The 18,099-nt window shown below is 38.8% G+C and overlaps 1 protein-coding gene across 2 annotated transcripts in view; it reads left to right on the top strand.

Moving 5' to 3' along the window:
• Cyp2j8 (cytochrome P450, family 2, subfamily j, polypeptide 8) overlaps positions 1–17,258 on the top strand; it is a 63,448-nt gene extending 46,190 nt beyond the window's left edge. For both annotated transcript variants that reach the window (NM_001370972.1, NM_001104927.2), the window contains 2 exons: positions 13,850–13,988; positions 16,437–17,258. In NM_001370972.1, the coding sequence (NP_001357901.1) occupies positions 13,850–13,988; positions 16,437–16,612 (315 nt within the window). In that variant the 3' untranslated portion in view covers positions 16,613–17,258. The remainder of the gene's footprint in view (positions 1–13,849; positions 13,989–16,436) is intronic.
• Positions 17,259–18,099: the final 841 nt, after the last annotated feature.

The following is an 18,099-nucleotide window of genomic DNA, read 5'->3' as shown; positions in this document are numbered from 1 at the left end:
ACTGGATAACTGGATGAAATGGACAAATTTCTAGACAGATACCAGGAAACAAAGTTAAATCAGGATCAAGTTAACGATCTAAACAGTCCCATATCCCCTAAGGAAATAGAAGCAGTCATTAATAGTCTCCAACCAAAAAAAAAGCCCAGGACCAGATGGGTTTAGTGCAGAGTTCTACCAGACCTTCAAAGAAGATCTAATCGCAGTTCTGCACAAACTATTTCACAAAATAGAAGTAGAGGGAACTCTACCCAAATCATTTTATGAAGCCACAATTACTCTGATACCTTAACCACAGAAAGATCCAACAAAGATAGAGAACTTCAGACCAATTTCCCTTATGAATATCGATGCAAAAATCCTCAATAAAATTCTTGCTATCTGAATCCAAGAACACATTAACGCAATCATCCATCCTGACCAAGTAGGTTTTATTCCAGGGATGCAGGGATGGTTTAATATATGAAAACTCATCAATGTAATCCATTATATAAACAAACTCAAAGACAAAAACCACATGATCATCTCGTTAGATGCGGAAAAAGCATTTGACAAGATACAACAACCCATTCATGATAAAAGTCTTGGAAAGATCAGGAATTCAAGGCCCATACCTAAACATGATAAAAGCAATCTACAGCAAAACAGTAGCCAACATCAAAGTAAATGGTGAGAAGCTGGAAGCAATCCCACTAAAATCAGGGACTAGACAAGGCTGCCCACTTTCTCCCTACCTATTCAACATAGTACTTGAAGTATTAGCCAGAGCAATTCGACAACAAAAGGAGATCAAGGGGATACAAATTGGAAAAGATGAAGTCAAAATATCACTTTTTGCAGATGATATGATAGTATATATCAGTGACCCTAAAAATTCCACCAGAGAACTCCTAAACCTGATAAACAGCTTCAGTGAAGTAGCTGGATATAAAATTAACTCAAACAAGTCAATGTCCTTTCTCTACAGAAAGAATAAACAGGCTGAGAAAGAAATCAGGGAAACAACACACTTCTCAATAGTCACAAATAATATAAAATATCTTGGCATGACTCTAACTAAGGAAGTGAAAGATCTATATGATAAAAACTTCAAGTCCCTGAAGAAAGAAATTAAAGAAGATCTCAGAAGATGGAAAGATCTCCCATGCTCATGGATTGGCAGGATCAACATTGTAAAAATGACTATCTTGCCAAAAGCAATCTACAGATTCAATGCAATCCCCAACAAAATTCCAACTCAATTCTTCAACAAATTAGAAAGAGCAATCTGCAAATTCATCTGGAATAACAAAAAACCTAGGATAGCAAGAGCTCTTCTCAAGGATAAAAGTACCTCTGGTGGAATCACCATGCCTTACCTAAAGCTTTACTGCAGAGCAATTGTGATAAAAACTACATGTTACTGGCATAGTGACAGACATGTAGACCAATGGAATAGAATTGAAGACCCAGAAATGAACCCACACACCTATGGTCATGGAAAAAAGACAGCATTTTCAACAAATGGTGCTGGGACAACTAGTTGTTATCATGTAGAAGAATGTGAATCGACCCATTCCTCTCTCCTTGTACTAAGGTCAAATCTAAGTGGATCAAGTAACTCCACATAAAACCAGAAACAGTGAAACTTATTGAGGAGAAAGTGGGGAAAAGTCTCGAAGATATGGGCACAGGGGAAAAATTCCTGAATAGAACAGCAATGGCTTGTGCTTTAAGATTGAGGATTGACAAATGGGACCTCATGAAACTTCAAAGATCCTGCAAGGCAAAAGACACCGTCAATAAGACAAAAAGACCACCAACAGATTGGGAAAGGATCTTTACCTATCTTAAATCAGTTCGGGGACTAATATCCAATATATATAAAGAATTCAAGAGGGTGGACTCCAGAAAATCAAATAGTCCCCTTAAAAGATTTGGCTCAGAGCTGAACAAAGAATTCTCATCAGAGGAATAACGAAAGACTGAGAAACACCTGAAAAAATGTTCAACATCCTTAATCATCAGAGAAATGCAAATCAAAACAACCCTGAGATTCCATCTCACACCAGTCAGAATGGCTAAGATCAAAAATTCAGGTGACAGCAGATGCTGGCGAGGATGTGGAGAAAGAGGAAGACTCCTCCATTGTTGGTGGGATTGCAGGCTTGTACAACAACTCTGGAAATCAGTCTGGCGGTTCTCAGAAAATTGGACATAGTACTACTGGAGGATCCCGCAATACCTCTCCTGGGCATACATCCAGAAGATGTCCCAACCGGTAAGAAGGACTCATGCTCCACTATGTTCATAGCAGCCTTATTTATAATAGCCAGAAGCTGGAAAGAACCCAGATGTCCCTCAACAGAGGAATGGATACAAAAAATATGGTACATTCACACAATGGAGTACTACTCAGCTATTAAAAAGAATGAATTCACGAAATTCCTAGGCAAATGGTTGGACCTGGAGGGCATCATCCTGAGTGATGTAACCCAATCACAAAAGAACTCAAATGAAATGCACTCACTGATAAATGGATATTAACCCAGAAACTTAGTATAGCGAGATATAAGGTACAATATGTAAAACATATGAAACTGAAGAAGAAAGAAGACCAAAGTGTGGACACTTTGCTCATTCTTAGAATTGGAAACAATCACCCATGGAAGGAGTTACAGAGACAAAGTTTGGAGCTGAGACAAAAGGATGGTCCATCTAGAGACTGCCATATCCAGGGATCCATCCCATAATTAGCCTCCAAGCGATGACAACATTGCATACACTAGCAAGCCTTTGTTGCAAGGACGGTGATATAGCTGTCCCTTGTGAGACTAGGCTGGGGCCTAGCAAACACAGAAGTAGATGCTCACAGTCAACTATTGGATGGATCACAGGGCCCCCAATGGAGGAGCTAGAGAAAGTATCCAAGGAGCTAAAGAGATTTGCAACCCTATCGGAGGTACAACATTATGAAATAACTAGTACCCAGAGCTCTTGACTCTAGCTGCATATGTATCAAAAGATGACCTAGTCGGCCATCACTGGAAAGAGAGGCCCATTGGTCAGGCAAGCGTTATATGCCCCAATACAGGGGAATGCCAGGGCCAAAAAATGGGAATGGGTGTTTAGGGGAGTGGGCGGGGACTTTTGGGATAGCATTAGAAATGTAATTGAAGAAAATACGTAATAAAAAAAAAAAAAAGATCTAATGCCAATACTTTTCAAACGATTCCATAAAATAGAAATGGAAGGAACACTACCAAATTCTTTATTTGATGCCACATTTACACTGATACGTAAATCCCCAAAAGACCCAGCAAAGAACTACAGACCAAGTTCCCTTATGAATAGTGATGCAAAAATACTCAATAAAATTCTCACTAATTGAACCCAAGAACACATCAGAACAATCATCCACCATGATCAAGTAGGCTTCATCTTAGGAATGCAGGGATGGTTCAATATATGGAAGTCCATTAATGTCATCCACTATATAAATAAACTCAAAGGGGGAAAACATATGAATATTTCATTAGATGCCGAAAAATCGTTGGACAAAATACAACACGCATTCATGTTAAAAGTATTGGAGAGATTAGAAATTCATGGTGCATACCTAAATATAATAAAACCAATATACAGCAAACCAATAGCATACATCAAGACATATAGGAGAGAAACTGAAAGCTATCCCACTAAAATCTGTGACAAGACAAAGCTACCCACTCTTTCCATCCTATTCAATATAGTTCTCAAAGTTCTAGCTAGAATAATTATACAACAAAAAGAGATCAAAGGGATACAAATTGTGAGCGAATGAGTCATGAATCACTACTTGCAGATAATATGATTATATACATAAGCAACCCCAAAAATTCTACCTGAGAGCTCCTACAGCTGATAAAGAATTTCAGCTAAGTGGCTGTATATAAAAATAGTTCTAACAAATCAGTAGCCTTTCTCTACATGAAGGATTAAAGAGCTGAGAAAGAAATCAAAGAAACAAAACACTTAACAATATTTACAAATAATATGAAATATATTGAAGTGACTCTAGCCAAGAAAATGAAAGATCTGTATTACAAGAACTTCAAATACTTGAAGAAAGAAATCAAAGACTTCTGAAGATGGAAAGATCTCCCATGCTAATGTGTTGACAGAATTAATATAGTAAAAATGTCATTCTTACCAAAAGCAATCTATAGATTCAATGCAGTTCCCATCAAAATTCCAACTCAATTCTTCATAGAATTAGAAAGAGCAATTCTTAAATTCATTTGGAATAACAAAAACGTAGAATACTGAAAACTATTCTCAACAATACTGGGGGAAATCAACATCACTGACCTCAAGCTATACTATAGAGCAATAGTGATAAAAACTGGTACAGAGACATGCAAGTAGATCAGTGGAATAGAATTGAATACCCAGAAATGAAACCACACAACTATGTTCACTTGATCTTTGACAAAGAATCAAAACCATCCATTGGAAAAAAAGATAGCCTTTTCAACAAATGGTGCTGGTTCAGCTGGAAGTCTGCATGTAGAAGAATGCAAATTGATCCATTCTTATATCCTTGTACAAAGCTCAAATTCAAGTGAATCAAGGACCTCCACATGAAACCAGATAAGCTGAAACTAATAGAAGAGAAACTGGGGTCCTTCCGGTCGGCCCCAGCACCAGGTCAACTTGGGCACAGAGTCAGCAGACACCCCCAAGGTACCCAGAGCACTCTCCACAGGATATTAGGGCCTCTGGTGAGTGGAACAAAATTTCTGTGAGGAGGCAGGTTCAAACACCAGATATCCGGGCACCTTCCCTGCAAGTGGAGAGCTTGTCTTCAGAGAGTGCTCTGACCACTGAAACTCGGGAGAGAGCTAGTCGCCCAGGTCTGCTGATAGAGACTAACAGAATCACAAGAGGAACAAGCTCTAAACAGAGACAATTATAACAACTGACTCCAGAGATTACCAGATGGTGAGAGGCAAACGTAAGAATCTTACTAACAGAAGCCAAGAACACTCACCATCATCAGAACGCACCACTCCCACCTCACCCAGTCCTGGGCACTCGAACACACCCAAAAAGCTAGACCCAGATTTAAAAGCATATATCATGATGATAGTAGAGGACATCAAGTAGGACTTTAATAAATCACTTAAAGAAATACAGGAGAACACTGCTAAAGAGTTACAAGTCCTTAAAGAAAAACACAAAAACACAACCAAACAGGTAGAAGTCCTTAAAGAAGAACAGGAAAAGACATCCAAACAGGTGATAGAAATGAACAAAACCACACTAGACCTAAAAAGCAAAGTAGACACAATAAAGAAAACCCAAAATGAGGCAACGCTAGAGATAGAAACCTTAGGAAAGAAGTCTGGAACCATAGATGTGAGCATCAGCAAAAAATACAAGAGATGGAAGAGAGAATCTCAGGTGCAGAAGATTCCATACAGAACATTGGCACAACAATCAAAGAAAATGCAAAATGCATAAAAAATCTGAACTCAAAACATCCAGGAAATCCAGGACACAATGAGTAGACCAAACCTATGGATAATAGGAGTACATGAGAATGAAGATTTTCAACTTAAAGGGCCAGCAAATATCTTCAACAAAATAATAGAAGAAAACTTCCCAAACTTGAAGAAAGAAATGCTCATGTACAAGAAGCCTACAGAACTCCAAATAGACTGGACCAGAAAAGAAATTCCTCCCAACACATAATAATCAGAACAACAAATGCACTAAACAAAGATAGAACATTAAAAACAGTAAGGTAAAAAAGGACAAGTACCATATAAAGGCAGGCCTATTAGAATTACACCAGACTTTTCACCAGAGACTATGAAAGCCAGAATATCCTGGACAGATGTTATGCAACCCTAAAAGAACACAAATGCCAGCCCAGGCTACTATACCCAGCCAAACTCAAAATTATCATAGATGGAGAAACCAAAGTATTGCACAACAAAACCAAATTCACACATTATCTTTCCACGAATCCAGCCCTTCAAAGGATAATAACAGAAAAAAAAAAGAATACAAGGATGGAAACCACGCCCTAGATAAAACAAGAAAGTAATCCTTCAACAAACCAAAAAGAAGACACAAGAACAGAATGCCAACTCTAACAACAAAAATAATAGGAAGCAATGATTACTTTTCCTTAATATCTCTTAATATCAATGGACTCAATTCCCCAATAAAAAGACATAGACTAACAGACTGGCTATACTGGACCCAACATTTTGCTGCTTACAGGAAACCCATTTCAGGGAAAAAGACAGACACTACCTCAGAGTATAAGGCTGGAAAACAATTTTCCATGCAAATGGTCTGAAGAAACAAGCTGGAGTAGCCATTCTTATTACGAACAAAATCGACTTCCAACCCAAAGTTATCAAAAAAGACAAGGAAGGACACTTCATACTCATCATAGTTAAAATCCTCCAAAACGAACTCTCAATTCTGAATATCAATGCTCCAAATGCAAGGGCAGTCACATTCATTAAAGAAACTTTAGTAAAGCTAAAAGCACACATTGCACCTCACACAATAATAGTGGGAGACTTCAACACAACACTTTCATCAATCAACAGATCATGGAAACAGAAAACTAACAGAACAGTGAACTAACAGAAGTGATGAAACAAATGGATTTAACAGATATCCACAGAACATTTTATCCTAAAACAAAAGGGTATACCTTCTTCTCAGCACCTCATGGTACATTCTACAAAATTGACCATATAATTGGTCAAAAAACAGGCCTCAACAGATTATAATAATATTGAAATTGTCCCATGCATCCTATCAGACCACCATGGATTAAGGTTGATCTTCAATAACAACATAAATAATAGAAACCCAACATTCACGTGGAAATGGTACAACACTCTTCTCCATGATACCTTGGTCAAGGAAGGAATAAAGAAATTATGGACTTTATAGAGTTTAATGAAAATGAAGCCACAACATACCCAAACTTATGGGACAAAATGAAAGCATTTCTAAGAGGGAAACTCATAGCTCTGAGTGCCTCCAAAAAGAAGCTAGAGAGAGCACACACTAGCAGCATGACAACATATCTAAAAGCTCTAGAACAAAAGGAAGCAAATTCACCCAAGAGCAGTAGAAGGCAGGAAATTATCAAACTCAGGGGTGAAATCAACCAAGTGGAAACAAGTAGAACTATTCAAATAATCAACCAAACAACTAGCTGGTTCTTTGAGAAACTCAACAAGATAGATAAACCCTTAGCCAGACTCACTAGAGGGCACAGGGACAGCATCATAATTAACAAAACCAGAAATGAAAAGGGAGCCATGACAACAGATCCTGAAGAAATCCAAACACCATCAGATCCTTCTACAAAAGGCTATACTCAACAAAATGGGAAAATCTGGACGAAATGGACAAATTTCTTGACAGATACCTGGTACCAAAGTTAAATCAGGATCAAGTTAACGATCTAAACAGTCCCATATCCCCTAAAGATATAGAAGCAGTCATTAATAGACTCCCAACCAGAAAAAGCACAGGACCAGATGGGTTTAGTGCAGAGTTCTATCAGACCTTCAAAGAAGATCTAATTCCAGTTCTGTACAAACTATTCCACAAATTAGAAGTAGAAGATACTCTACCCAAATCATTCTATGAAGCCACAATTTCTATGACACCTAAACCACAGAAAGATCCAACAAAGATAGAGAATTTCAGACCAATTTCTCTTATGAATATCGATGCAAAAATACTCAATAAAATTCTCGCTAACCGAATCCAAGAACACATTTAAACAATCATCCATCCTGACCAAATAGGTTTTATTCCAAGGGATTCAGGGATGGTTTAATATATGGAAGTCCATCAATGTAATCCATTATATAAACAAACTCAAAGACAAAAAACACATTATCATTTCCTTAGACTCGGGGAAAGCATTTGACAAAATTAAACACCCATTGATGATAAAAGTCTTGGAAAGATCAGGAATTCAAGGCCCATACCTAAACATGATAAAAGAAATCTACAGCAAACCAGTAGCCAACATCAAAATAAATTCTGAGAAGCTGGAAGCAATCCCACTAAAATCAGGGACTAGATTAGGCTGCCCACTTTCTCCTTACCTATTCAACATTTTACCTGAAGTCCTAGCCAGAGCAATTTGACAACAATAGGAGATCAAGGGGATACAGATTGGAAAGGAAGAAGTCAAAATATCACTTTTTGAAGTGATATGATATGATTTTGATATGATAGTATATATAAGTGACCCTAAAAATTCCACCAGAGAACTCCTAAACCTGCCAAACAGCTTCAGTGAAGTGGCTGGATATAAAATTAACTCAAACAAGTCAATGGCCTTTCTGTACACAAAGAATAAACAGGCTAAGAAACAAATTAGAGATACAACACCCTTCTCAATGGTCATAAATAATATAAAATACCTTGGTGTGACTCTAACTATGGAAGTGAAAGATCTGTATGAAAAGAACTTCAAATCTCTGAAGAAAGAAATTAAAGATCTCAGAAAGTGGAAAGGTCTCCCATGCTCATGGATTGGCAGGATCAATATAGTAAAAATGGGTATCTTGCCAAAAGCAATCTACAGATTCAATGCAATCTCCATTATAATTCCAAATCAATTCTTCAACGAATTAGAAAGAGCAATCTGCAAATTCATTTGGAATAACAAAAAACCTAGAATAGCAAAAACTCTTCTAAAGAATAAAAGAACCTCTGATGGAATCACCATGCCTGACCTAAAGCTGTACTACAGAGCAATTGTGATAAAAACTGCATGGCACTGGTATAGCAACAGACAAGTAGATCAGTGGAATAGAATTGAAGACCCAGAAATGAACCCACACACCTATGGTCACTTGATCTTTGACAAGGGAGCTAGAACCATCCAGTGTGTGTGTGTGGCGGGGTAACCAGCATTTTCAACAAATGGTGCTGGCATACCTGGCAATCAGCATGTAGATCAAAGTGAATGATACATTCCTATGTCCTTGTACAAAGCTCAAGTCTAAGGGGATCAAGGAATGCCACATAAAACCAGATTCAATGAAATTTATAAAGGAGAAAGTGGGGAAAAGACTCAAAGATATGGGCAGAGGGGAAACATTCCTGAACTGAACAGCAATGGCTTGTGTTGTAAGATCAAGAATTGACAAATATGATCTCATAAAATTGCAAACCTTCTGTAAGGCAAAAGATACTGCCAATAATACAAAAAGACCACCAACAGATTGGGAAAAAATTTTTACCAATCCTAAATCTGATAAGGGCCTAATATTTAATATATACAAAAACTCAAGATGTTGGACTCCAGAAAATCAAATAACCCTAATAAAAATGGGATGCAGAGTTAAAGAAAGAATTCTCAACTGAGGAATCCCGAATGGCGGAGAAGCACCTGAAAAAATGTTCAACATCCTTAATCATCAGGGAAATGCAAATCAAAACAACCCTGAAATACCATCTCACACCAGTCAGAATGGCTAAGATTAAAATTTCAGGTGACAGCAGAAGCTGGTGAGAATGTGGTGAAAGAGAAACCCTCCTCCATTCCTGGTGGGATTGCAAGCTGGTACATCCACTCTGGAAATCAGTCTGGTGGTTCCTCAGTAAATTGGACATAGTACTACCTGAGGACCCACTAATACAGCTCCTGGAAATGCTCCAACATGTAATAAAGACACATTCCTCATTATGTTCATCACTGCCTTCTTTATAATAGCCAGAAGCTGGAAAGAACCCAGATGTCCCTCAACAGAGGAATGGATGCAGAAAATGTGGTACATTTACACAATGGAGTACTACTCAGCTATTTAAAACAATGAATTTATTAAATTCTTAGGCAAATGGATGGATCTGGAGGATATCATCCTTAGTGAGGTAACCCAATCACAAAAGAACACACATGATATGAACTTACTGATAAGTGGATATTAGCCCCAAAACGTAGAATACCTAAGATACAAGTTGCAAAACACATTAACATCAAGAAGAAAGACCAAAGTGTGGACACTTCTTTCCTTCTTATAATGGGAACAAAATACGCAAGGAAGGAGTCATAGAAACAAAGTTTGGAGCTGAGATAGAAGGAAGGACTATCCAGAGACTGCCCCACCCGGGGATCTATCCCATAAAAAAACACCAAATCCAGACACTATTGAATATGCCACCTAGATTTTGCAGGCAGTACCCTGATATAGCTGTCTCTTGTGAGGCTATGCCAGTCCCTGGCAAGTACAGAAGTGGATGTTCACAGTCATCTATTGGATGGAACACAGGGCCCTCAATGGAGGAGCTAGAGATAGTACCCAAGAAGCTGAAGGGGTCTGCAGCCCTATAGGAGGAACAACAATATGAAGTAACCAGTAACCCCAGAGCTCACATCTCTAGCTGCATATGTAGCAGAAGAAAGCCTAGTCAGCCATCATTGGGAGGAGAGGCCCTTGGTCTTGTGGAGATTATAAGCCCCAGTACAGGGGAATGTCAGGGCCAGGAGGCAGGAGTGGGTGGTTTGGGGAGCAGGTTGGGGGGAGGCTATAGGGAACTTTCGAGATATAATTTGAAATGTAAATGAAGAAAATATCTAATAAAAATTGCTTTTGGGAAAAAATTGAATTTAAAAATAAACCTTTCAATGGACCCCCTACGCTTCACACACACAAAAAAAATAACGTAAGTTGGCCAGACCACCCAGTTCTCCCAGAGTCTAGACTACCAATCAAAGGTTGTACCTGGAGGGATCCATGGCTCCAGATATATATGTAGCAGAGGATGGCCTTACCTAACAGCAATGAGAGGGGAAGCCCTTGGTTGTTGGGAAGTTTGATGCCCAGTTGTAGGGGGATGCTAGAGTGGTAGGACAGGAGAGTGTGAGTTTTTTGGGAAGCACCCTCATGCAGGCAAAGTGGAGGATGGAGGGCAGATTTGGGATGGAGAGTTGGTGGAACAGTAATTGGGAAGTGAGATATCATTTAAGATGTAAACAAATGGAATGATTAATTTTAAAAGAGAAGGCAAAAAAAGACTTCACTACATTCTGAAGTATTAGAAAGAGAGTATGTGAATCCATGGAATTGCTGGTATATGAAAATAAAGACTATAGAATAAAAAGATCATGTTCATACGTATAAAAAGTACTTTTTTTCCTAACTACTTGAAGTCCTAGCTACTCAAAGATAACATGCAAAAATATGCTAATTACGTTTTCATGAACATTGATCCCCTCTTTAGTCATTAGAAAGATGTGACTAGGTGAAATTAGTGTACATAAGTTCTATATACTACAATATAAAATGTCTTAAGAGTTGGGATCTGGGAGTAATCTTGCTCTGATTATTTTTGCACAGGAGTTGCTATATTAGTCATTGAAAGATCTCCCTTATACTGTTATTCATGGATCCCTCTTACATTCCTTTAGACCCCAGCTTAGGATTTACTCAGAATTTCTGCAGAAAGCACTCCTAACCATATTATACACTTTCTATTCAAGGCATAATTATTATCATTTTCATTCTTTCTATATACTGTGTATTGACCAAAACCACATATTTCTTGGCAGTGACAATATAAATGTCTGAAATATAAGCTTATCATTATAGCAAGAGAAGGCACAGCAGAGCAGTCTTCATCATGGTGGCCAGGTAGCAGTAGGAAAGCCTGCAGGACTCTATCTCCTGACCCTACTTATTCCACCTAGTTCTTCAGCATGGGGGATGGTGTCACATATCGGAGAAGGTCTACTGTCATTATGTAATGAGCTCTGGGAATGGCCACACAACTACTCTCTTGTAATATCTCAGACAATTATCAATTAACAAAGTCCAGAATCAAGATTTACTACCAGACAGAGCCTCTGTAAATCTGTAATGCTTTGACTTAGATTCTCAGAGTGAATTGTTCTGAGGAAAGTCTTCAGAGTTGGATCAGAAGAATGTATCATGGAAATATAGATACAGCCATGCTTTTAACCCCAGGGAAAAACACAACATTTGTGAACTTTGACCATTGATCTTCAGTTTCAACACTTACATCAGCTCTAAACACTGACAATCTAACAATATATGTAAGTGAAGCAAAGAGCCATGGGGTTGACCTTACATGGACCTCATTCTAGAAATGTCTGCATCTCTACCAATTGTGGGACTCTAAGAAAATTGTTAATCTTTCATAGCATGGATTCCTACATCTCTACAATGCAGTGAAAGCCATGACAAAGTATATTGTGCAGTAATAATAGGAATATGTATCCTACATGCAGAGCTTCCCACTGTGTATAGCAGCTGTATTCTTTATTGCTTGCACACATGAAGAAATTTTCTGTATTTAAGACACCCTGAACAAGATGAGCATGTAACTGCCAGATTATAAATAATGAGAATAAAGCTTCCTGGTTCTGTCTAGAGGTAGATAGGCAGGAGTGAGGAGCAGAGCCTGGGAAGGAGTAAGACAGGTTCTAAAGGAAAAGATGCGAGCTCTGAGAATCAAAGTACTATTACATGTTGGTCAAGTAACATAGGGGAGAAAGAGAGATCCTAACAAAGGAAGAAATATATAAAACAGACTGGAATGAATGCAAAACTGGTGTTTAAGAAAAAAAATATGGCAACCCCATCCCTCACTTGATGTCCTGTCTTCCTGCTGGAGGTAGGCTCTATAAGTTCCCTCTCCCTACTTTTGGGCATTTCATCTAAGGTCCCTCCCTTTGAGTCCTAGGAGTCTCTCACTTTCCAAGTCTCTGGTGCATTCTTGGGGGTTCCCCCCAACCTCCTATTTCCTGAGGTTTCCTGTTTAACATTCTTTCTGCTGGCCCTGAGGGCTTCAATCTTTTCTTCACACAATACCATATCAGGTTCCACTCTCCCCCTCATCCACAACCCACACCATCCACTTTCCCTCCCAGGTCCCTCCATCCCTCCCCACTTCTGACTGCTTCTTTCTTTCATCTGAGTGGGACTGAGGCATCCTCACTAGGGCGCTTCAGCTTGTTGTGCCACAGTCACACCTCTGACCCATAATTGTTCCATTCTGAAAGAATTACAGGGATGGAAATGGGGAGAAGCCTGAGGAGAAGAATGTACAGTTACAGGCCCAAAGTGGGATCCAGCTCAAGGGGAGTTCCAAAGACCTAACACTATTACTAAGGCTATGGAGCACTCACAAAAAGGGATCTATCATGACTGTCCTCCAAAAGACTCAACAAGCAACTGAAAGAGTCAGTGATGGTGTATTGTATGTAAGAGAACACAGGGGCTGCCTGTACTAAGGTGGCAGTGAGAAATAATAATTGATATGACAACATTAAGAGAGATGGAAAAAGCTTTTCAGGTATAGAATTGTGTGGGGTAAAGGAACACTTTGGCCAGCCCAAGCATTGTGTCAGAGAAATTGGTAGACTGGGCTTGCTTACTGTAACTTCTTGATGTGTTCTTAACACAGCCGAGGGACTGGCTTCACAGGCTATATACTGAAGACTTAGAAGTAAGAAGCAGAGATGAAATACAGACCATTTTCTTTATAGACTTTCTGTAATCCTCGCTGTAGAAAATAGCTAGGCTGATGGTTTTTCACCTCTTATCCCTTATTTTATCCCTTTATGCTCAAAAGTATTTTTCCTATTACATGGTGACCTATTCCCACAGACCATCATTTTGTAACTAGAAGAATGCTAATGGTCCTGAAATATCCTAAGGACACATAGTTTGTCATTTCTCTGAACTAATAATGGTATTTGGTGCAGAGTTTAGGGTGTGAAAAGGAATGGAATATTGGGAAACCTCCATTCCTTGTATGTGCCTATTACACATTTTAAGCCTTGAATTTTTGCCTTCTCATTTAGGGCACCATGGTTTTGACCAATCTGACTGCTCTTCATAGGGACCCCAAAGAGTGGGCCACTCCAGATGTCTTTAATCCAGAGCACTTTTTGGAGAATGGTCAGTTTAAGAAGAGAGAATCTTTTCTACCATTCTCAGTGGGTAAGTAGTAATGAGAAAGAAACAGGCCAGATTCTACCTCGTCTCTTCCATTCTCTTTTCCCTCAAGATTTCTGCTGTAATTAGACCATCTCCATATAGCTCCTCCCAGTGCAACCAACATCTGGTTTGTTCCATTAATTCAGAGCCCTCTGTCTGTGGTCAGTCAGCCACTAAGCCTATGCCTGAAGTGATAATGAACAATTTTTAGTGTTTAGCTAAAGAACGTTGTCACCTCATGGCCAGAAATAAAAAAAAAAAAAGTTCCTAGTTTGCATCTATCCCATTAGGGACATGACCCAAATGACCTACATTAATTACATAGACACTTTATTTTCTACCACTTCCCAATAGTGTCACAGTCAAGATGATACCTGAATTGGTTACTAATTTATTGGTGTGAGAAGATGCCATGACCAAAGCAATTCTTAAAAATGAAAGCATTTAATTGGAGGCTTGCTTCCAGATCCATAGGATTAGTCCGTGATCAATATGGCAAGAATCAGACAGGCATGGCACTGGAGTATTAGCTGAGAGTTTTACATCTGGATTCACAGGCACATGCACACACACACACACACACACACACACACAGAGAGAGAGAGAGAGAGAGAGAGAGAGAGAGAGAGAGGGTGGAGAGGGATAGGTAGAAGGAGAGGGAGGGAGGGCAAGAAAGGCAGGGCTCTGGTCTGGCCATTGAAACCTCAAAGCACACTTTCAGTGACATACCTCCTCCAATATTGCCATACCTCCTAATTTTTCTCAGGACAATTTCATTCCTTGTTTACTAGTCATTCAAATATATGAGCATATGGGGGCTATTCTCACTCAAACCACTATGGTAAAATCAAGAATACCCATTACACAGGCCAAGTTTTTAATCACATGCTCCATACTGAAACACAAGTTCCCACATGCCCAGCCATGCTCAGGAACAAGGAGAAAATTTGACATTGTTGTGAAATGAGAAAGGCTTAGTTTCATGACAAGGGGAAGTTTAGTCAAAGTCACAAAGGCAGTGACCCACAGGTCATGTCACTAATCCTGGGTCCTAAATTTGCATATTATCATATATTTATTCTTTCAGGAGAATATTGGGAATTTCATGTTATTCATGACTGGTAACAGGATAAACATGAACAGAGCATAGATAAACACAGTATCAAAAATATAGATGTAATATAAGATACTGGCATCATAGACATACATTTACAATTCACCTCTTCTGGTTTGCTTTCATACTATTTCCTCCAGAATCTGTATTAAGAAGATAACAAAGCATGAATCTCTCAGAAAATGCAATAGTATTTAATACCATTGAAAACAATGCAATTATACATACCAATGCATTAGCCTATACATAAGGACACATGCTATCTTTCCTGCTACATGTCCTTATTGGAAACCCCATGAGGACACTGGAAAAGAAGTAAGATTATTATCTTAATACCAGTTTAAGAATGTTTGTTATAGTTTTTATAAATTTCCTTTTTAAATTCTCCACTTTCATCAATCAAAAATGTATTAGTTTAGAAGAAAGAAAGTACATGAATGTAGAGTAGATATCTCACTTGTTAAAGGGCTTGCCTTGCAAGCATAGAACTTAATACACCCTCTACAAATCACATTAAAAATGTGGAGTGTAGTAGCATGTGCCTATAATCCTTGCACTTGAAAGATTTATCTCTTGGGTATCAATGGCCAGACTAACTTGGAAGCTTCCAAACAGTTAGGACCCTATTGTAACAAGGTAACATGTATGCCATTTGAGTATAAACACCTTTTTCTGTCCTGGGGAATCCACATTTATGTGTACACATGTGTACACATGATGAGCACACATATGCACAAACACATTCATACAAACAGTGTCTTAAATGTGGGACTAAGATTTGATGGAGTGTTGCAATGCTGTTGGGATAGTTGAAAAGGATGTTCACTGAGGAGGAGAACAGAGGAGTGCTAGATCATTAGTGACTACCCATATAAACCCAGATATTGAATAGAGAGGCTGATGAGAAGACAGGTACAGAAGTGTATGTAAAAAGAAATACAAAAGTTTATACAAACACTTTGATGAATATACAGTGTGCATGTGTTGTATAGTGTGAAGTGACCAAGAACAATGGTTCCTAGAATTATGAGAATGCTTCATAATCAGGTTTAACCTTCTACAGGCCATTATTCAATGCAAAGCATCAGGATACATGGGGAAATGACAATTTTCTGGGCTGGCAAATGAAAAAAAAATGAAAAAGATTGTAATTCCAAGGATCATGAAATATCGGTGAAACTCAGATTCTAATGACTAAATCAAAATTATAGACATATCAACTGGACAAAAAGCCAAGAGGTCAGGTCAGGGTTTGCAGTAGGCAGGTGGGGAAACCAGTTCTAAGAAGCACCAATGTCAACTGAGAAAGTAATTCATCTTTTTTTCTTGTTCCTCAGGAAAGAGAGGTTGCCCTGGAGAACAACTAGCAAGATCTGAACTGTTCACGTTCTTCACTGCTCTTATGCAAAAATTTACCTTCAAGCCCCCAATCAATGAGAAGCTGAGCCTGAATTTCAAAATGGGCGTCGCTCTTTCCCCAGTCAGCTATTGCATCTGTGCTGTACCTAGATAATGATGCTGGAAAAGAAAAAAAGAATGAGAATTCATGGTATATGCCCTGAAGCTTCAAGGCCTTGCTCGTATGAGAGGAGAAAGATGTTACAGAATGAAGGTGGTTCAAGAAATATTGAAGAAATTGGGCTAAGAAATTAAATCAAATTTTTGGATTCTTAGGCCCTTAATTTGGCAATGAGCAAATCTTTTCTGAGCTCAGTGGCATATCTTTTCATCTAAAAGTTTCAAGGACAAAGGTGCTTTTCTCTTTTAATGTAAATGCATTAAAATGAATTAAAAAGAAATTAAAGTTTAAAATTCAATTTTAATTATTAATGAAATTTAAATATGCTTGGTATATCATGAGTCACATCTGAAGAACTGTGCAGTCACTGTTAATTCTTACTTTGATACACTTTTATTTGCTTCTAGTCCATTGATATGTTAGCCTAAAGTAGTGCAAAGAGAGAATATAAGAATCAGAACAGAGTTTCTTATTGTACCCACAGAAAAAGACCATGAAACCTCTCCCATATGACAGAACTCTCATTAACTTATGTAGTTCTACTTTCAAGTAGTCCTGGAAACCAACAGAGCAGGAATGTTTCTCTACTCACAGATAGGCAAAGTAAGTGGAATAAAATCAATTTCCTTTTTTATTTTAATTTTATTGGTTCTTTGTGAATTTCATATCATTTACCCCAATCTTACTCATCTTCCCCTCATCTTGTACGCATCCTCTACCCTTCCATCATCCCCACCAACTGAGAAAAGGATCCCCTTTTGAAAACCATAGTGTGTCACAATGTGTTCCTCAGTATACACTTTTGTCCATATATCTATGCTTGCAAATGTTTATTATAATGAGTCATTGGTCTAGTAGGAGGCTGGCTTCTGCTACACTATCAATACTAGAACCTCACTTGATCTTTCACCAGATATTCTGCTGTTGCCCTGTGTCTTTCAGACCCTATTGATTTGCATTTGTAGACCCTGCCACTTTATGTACTGCAGCAGTTCTTTGATAGAGTAGAGATATTGGAACTAGCCAGTTCAGAGCCCAGGATATGAGCCTAAGAGATATATGAGCTGGACAGCCCACCAGCTCTCTTGTACGCACACCACTGGGATGTGATCTCCTGCCTACCCAGTCTGGCGTATCCAATGATGCAGACAATGAGGGGCACAAAGCTCTCCTGCTTCATGCCCTTTGTGGTCTCTCATCCTTGTCCACATTATCAGGGCCATCTCTACTGTGCTTCCCTGAGGAAGTACAGGGCCATGTTTCCAAATGCTTCAGTGATCAAGAGGTTGAACTGACTCTCCTGCACCCCTGGCCCTCTGGACATGCTCACCAGCAACCTTAACTACCAGAACTAGCTCTACCTTGTTGTCTACAGTAGATAGAGGCACCACTCTCCCAACTTTGGCAGCATATGAGGGACAAGGCCTGTTTTCACACTCTCATGACCCAGGATCCATCTTTCTCAACCTATCATGGGTGTC

The sequence above is a fragment of the Mus musculus genome, chromosome 4 (assembly GCF_000001635.26).
Source record: "Mus musculus strain C57BL/6J chromosome 4, GRCm38.p6 C57BL/6J".
NCBI lineage: Eukaryota > Metazoa > Chordata > Mammalia > Rodentia > Muridae > Mus > Mus musculus.
The sequence above is the reverse complement of the archived record's forward strand: the minus strand, read 5'-3'. Positions and strand labels throughout refer to the sequence as shown.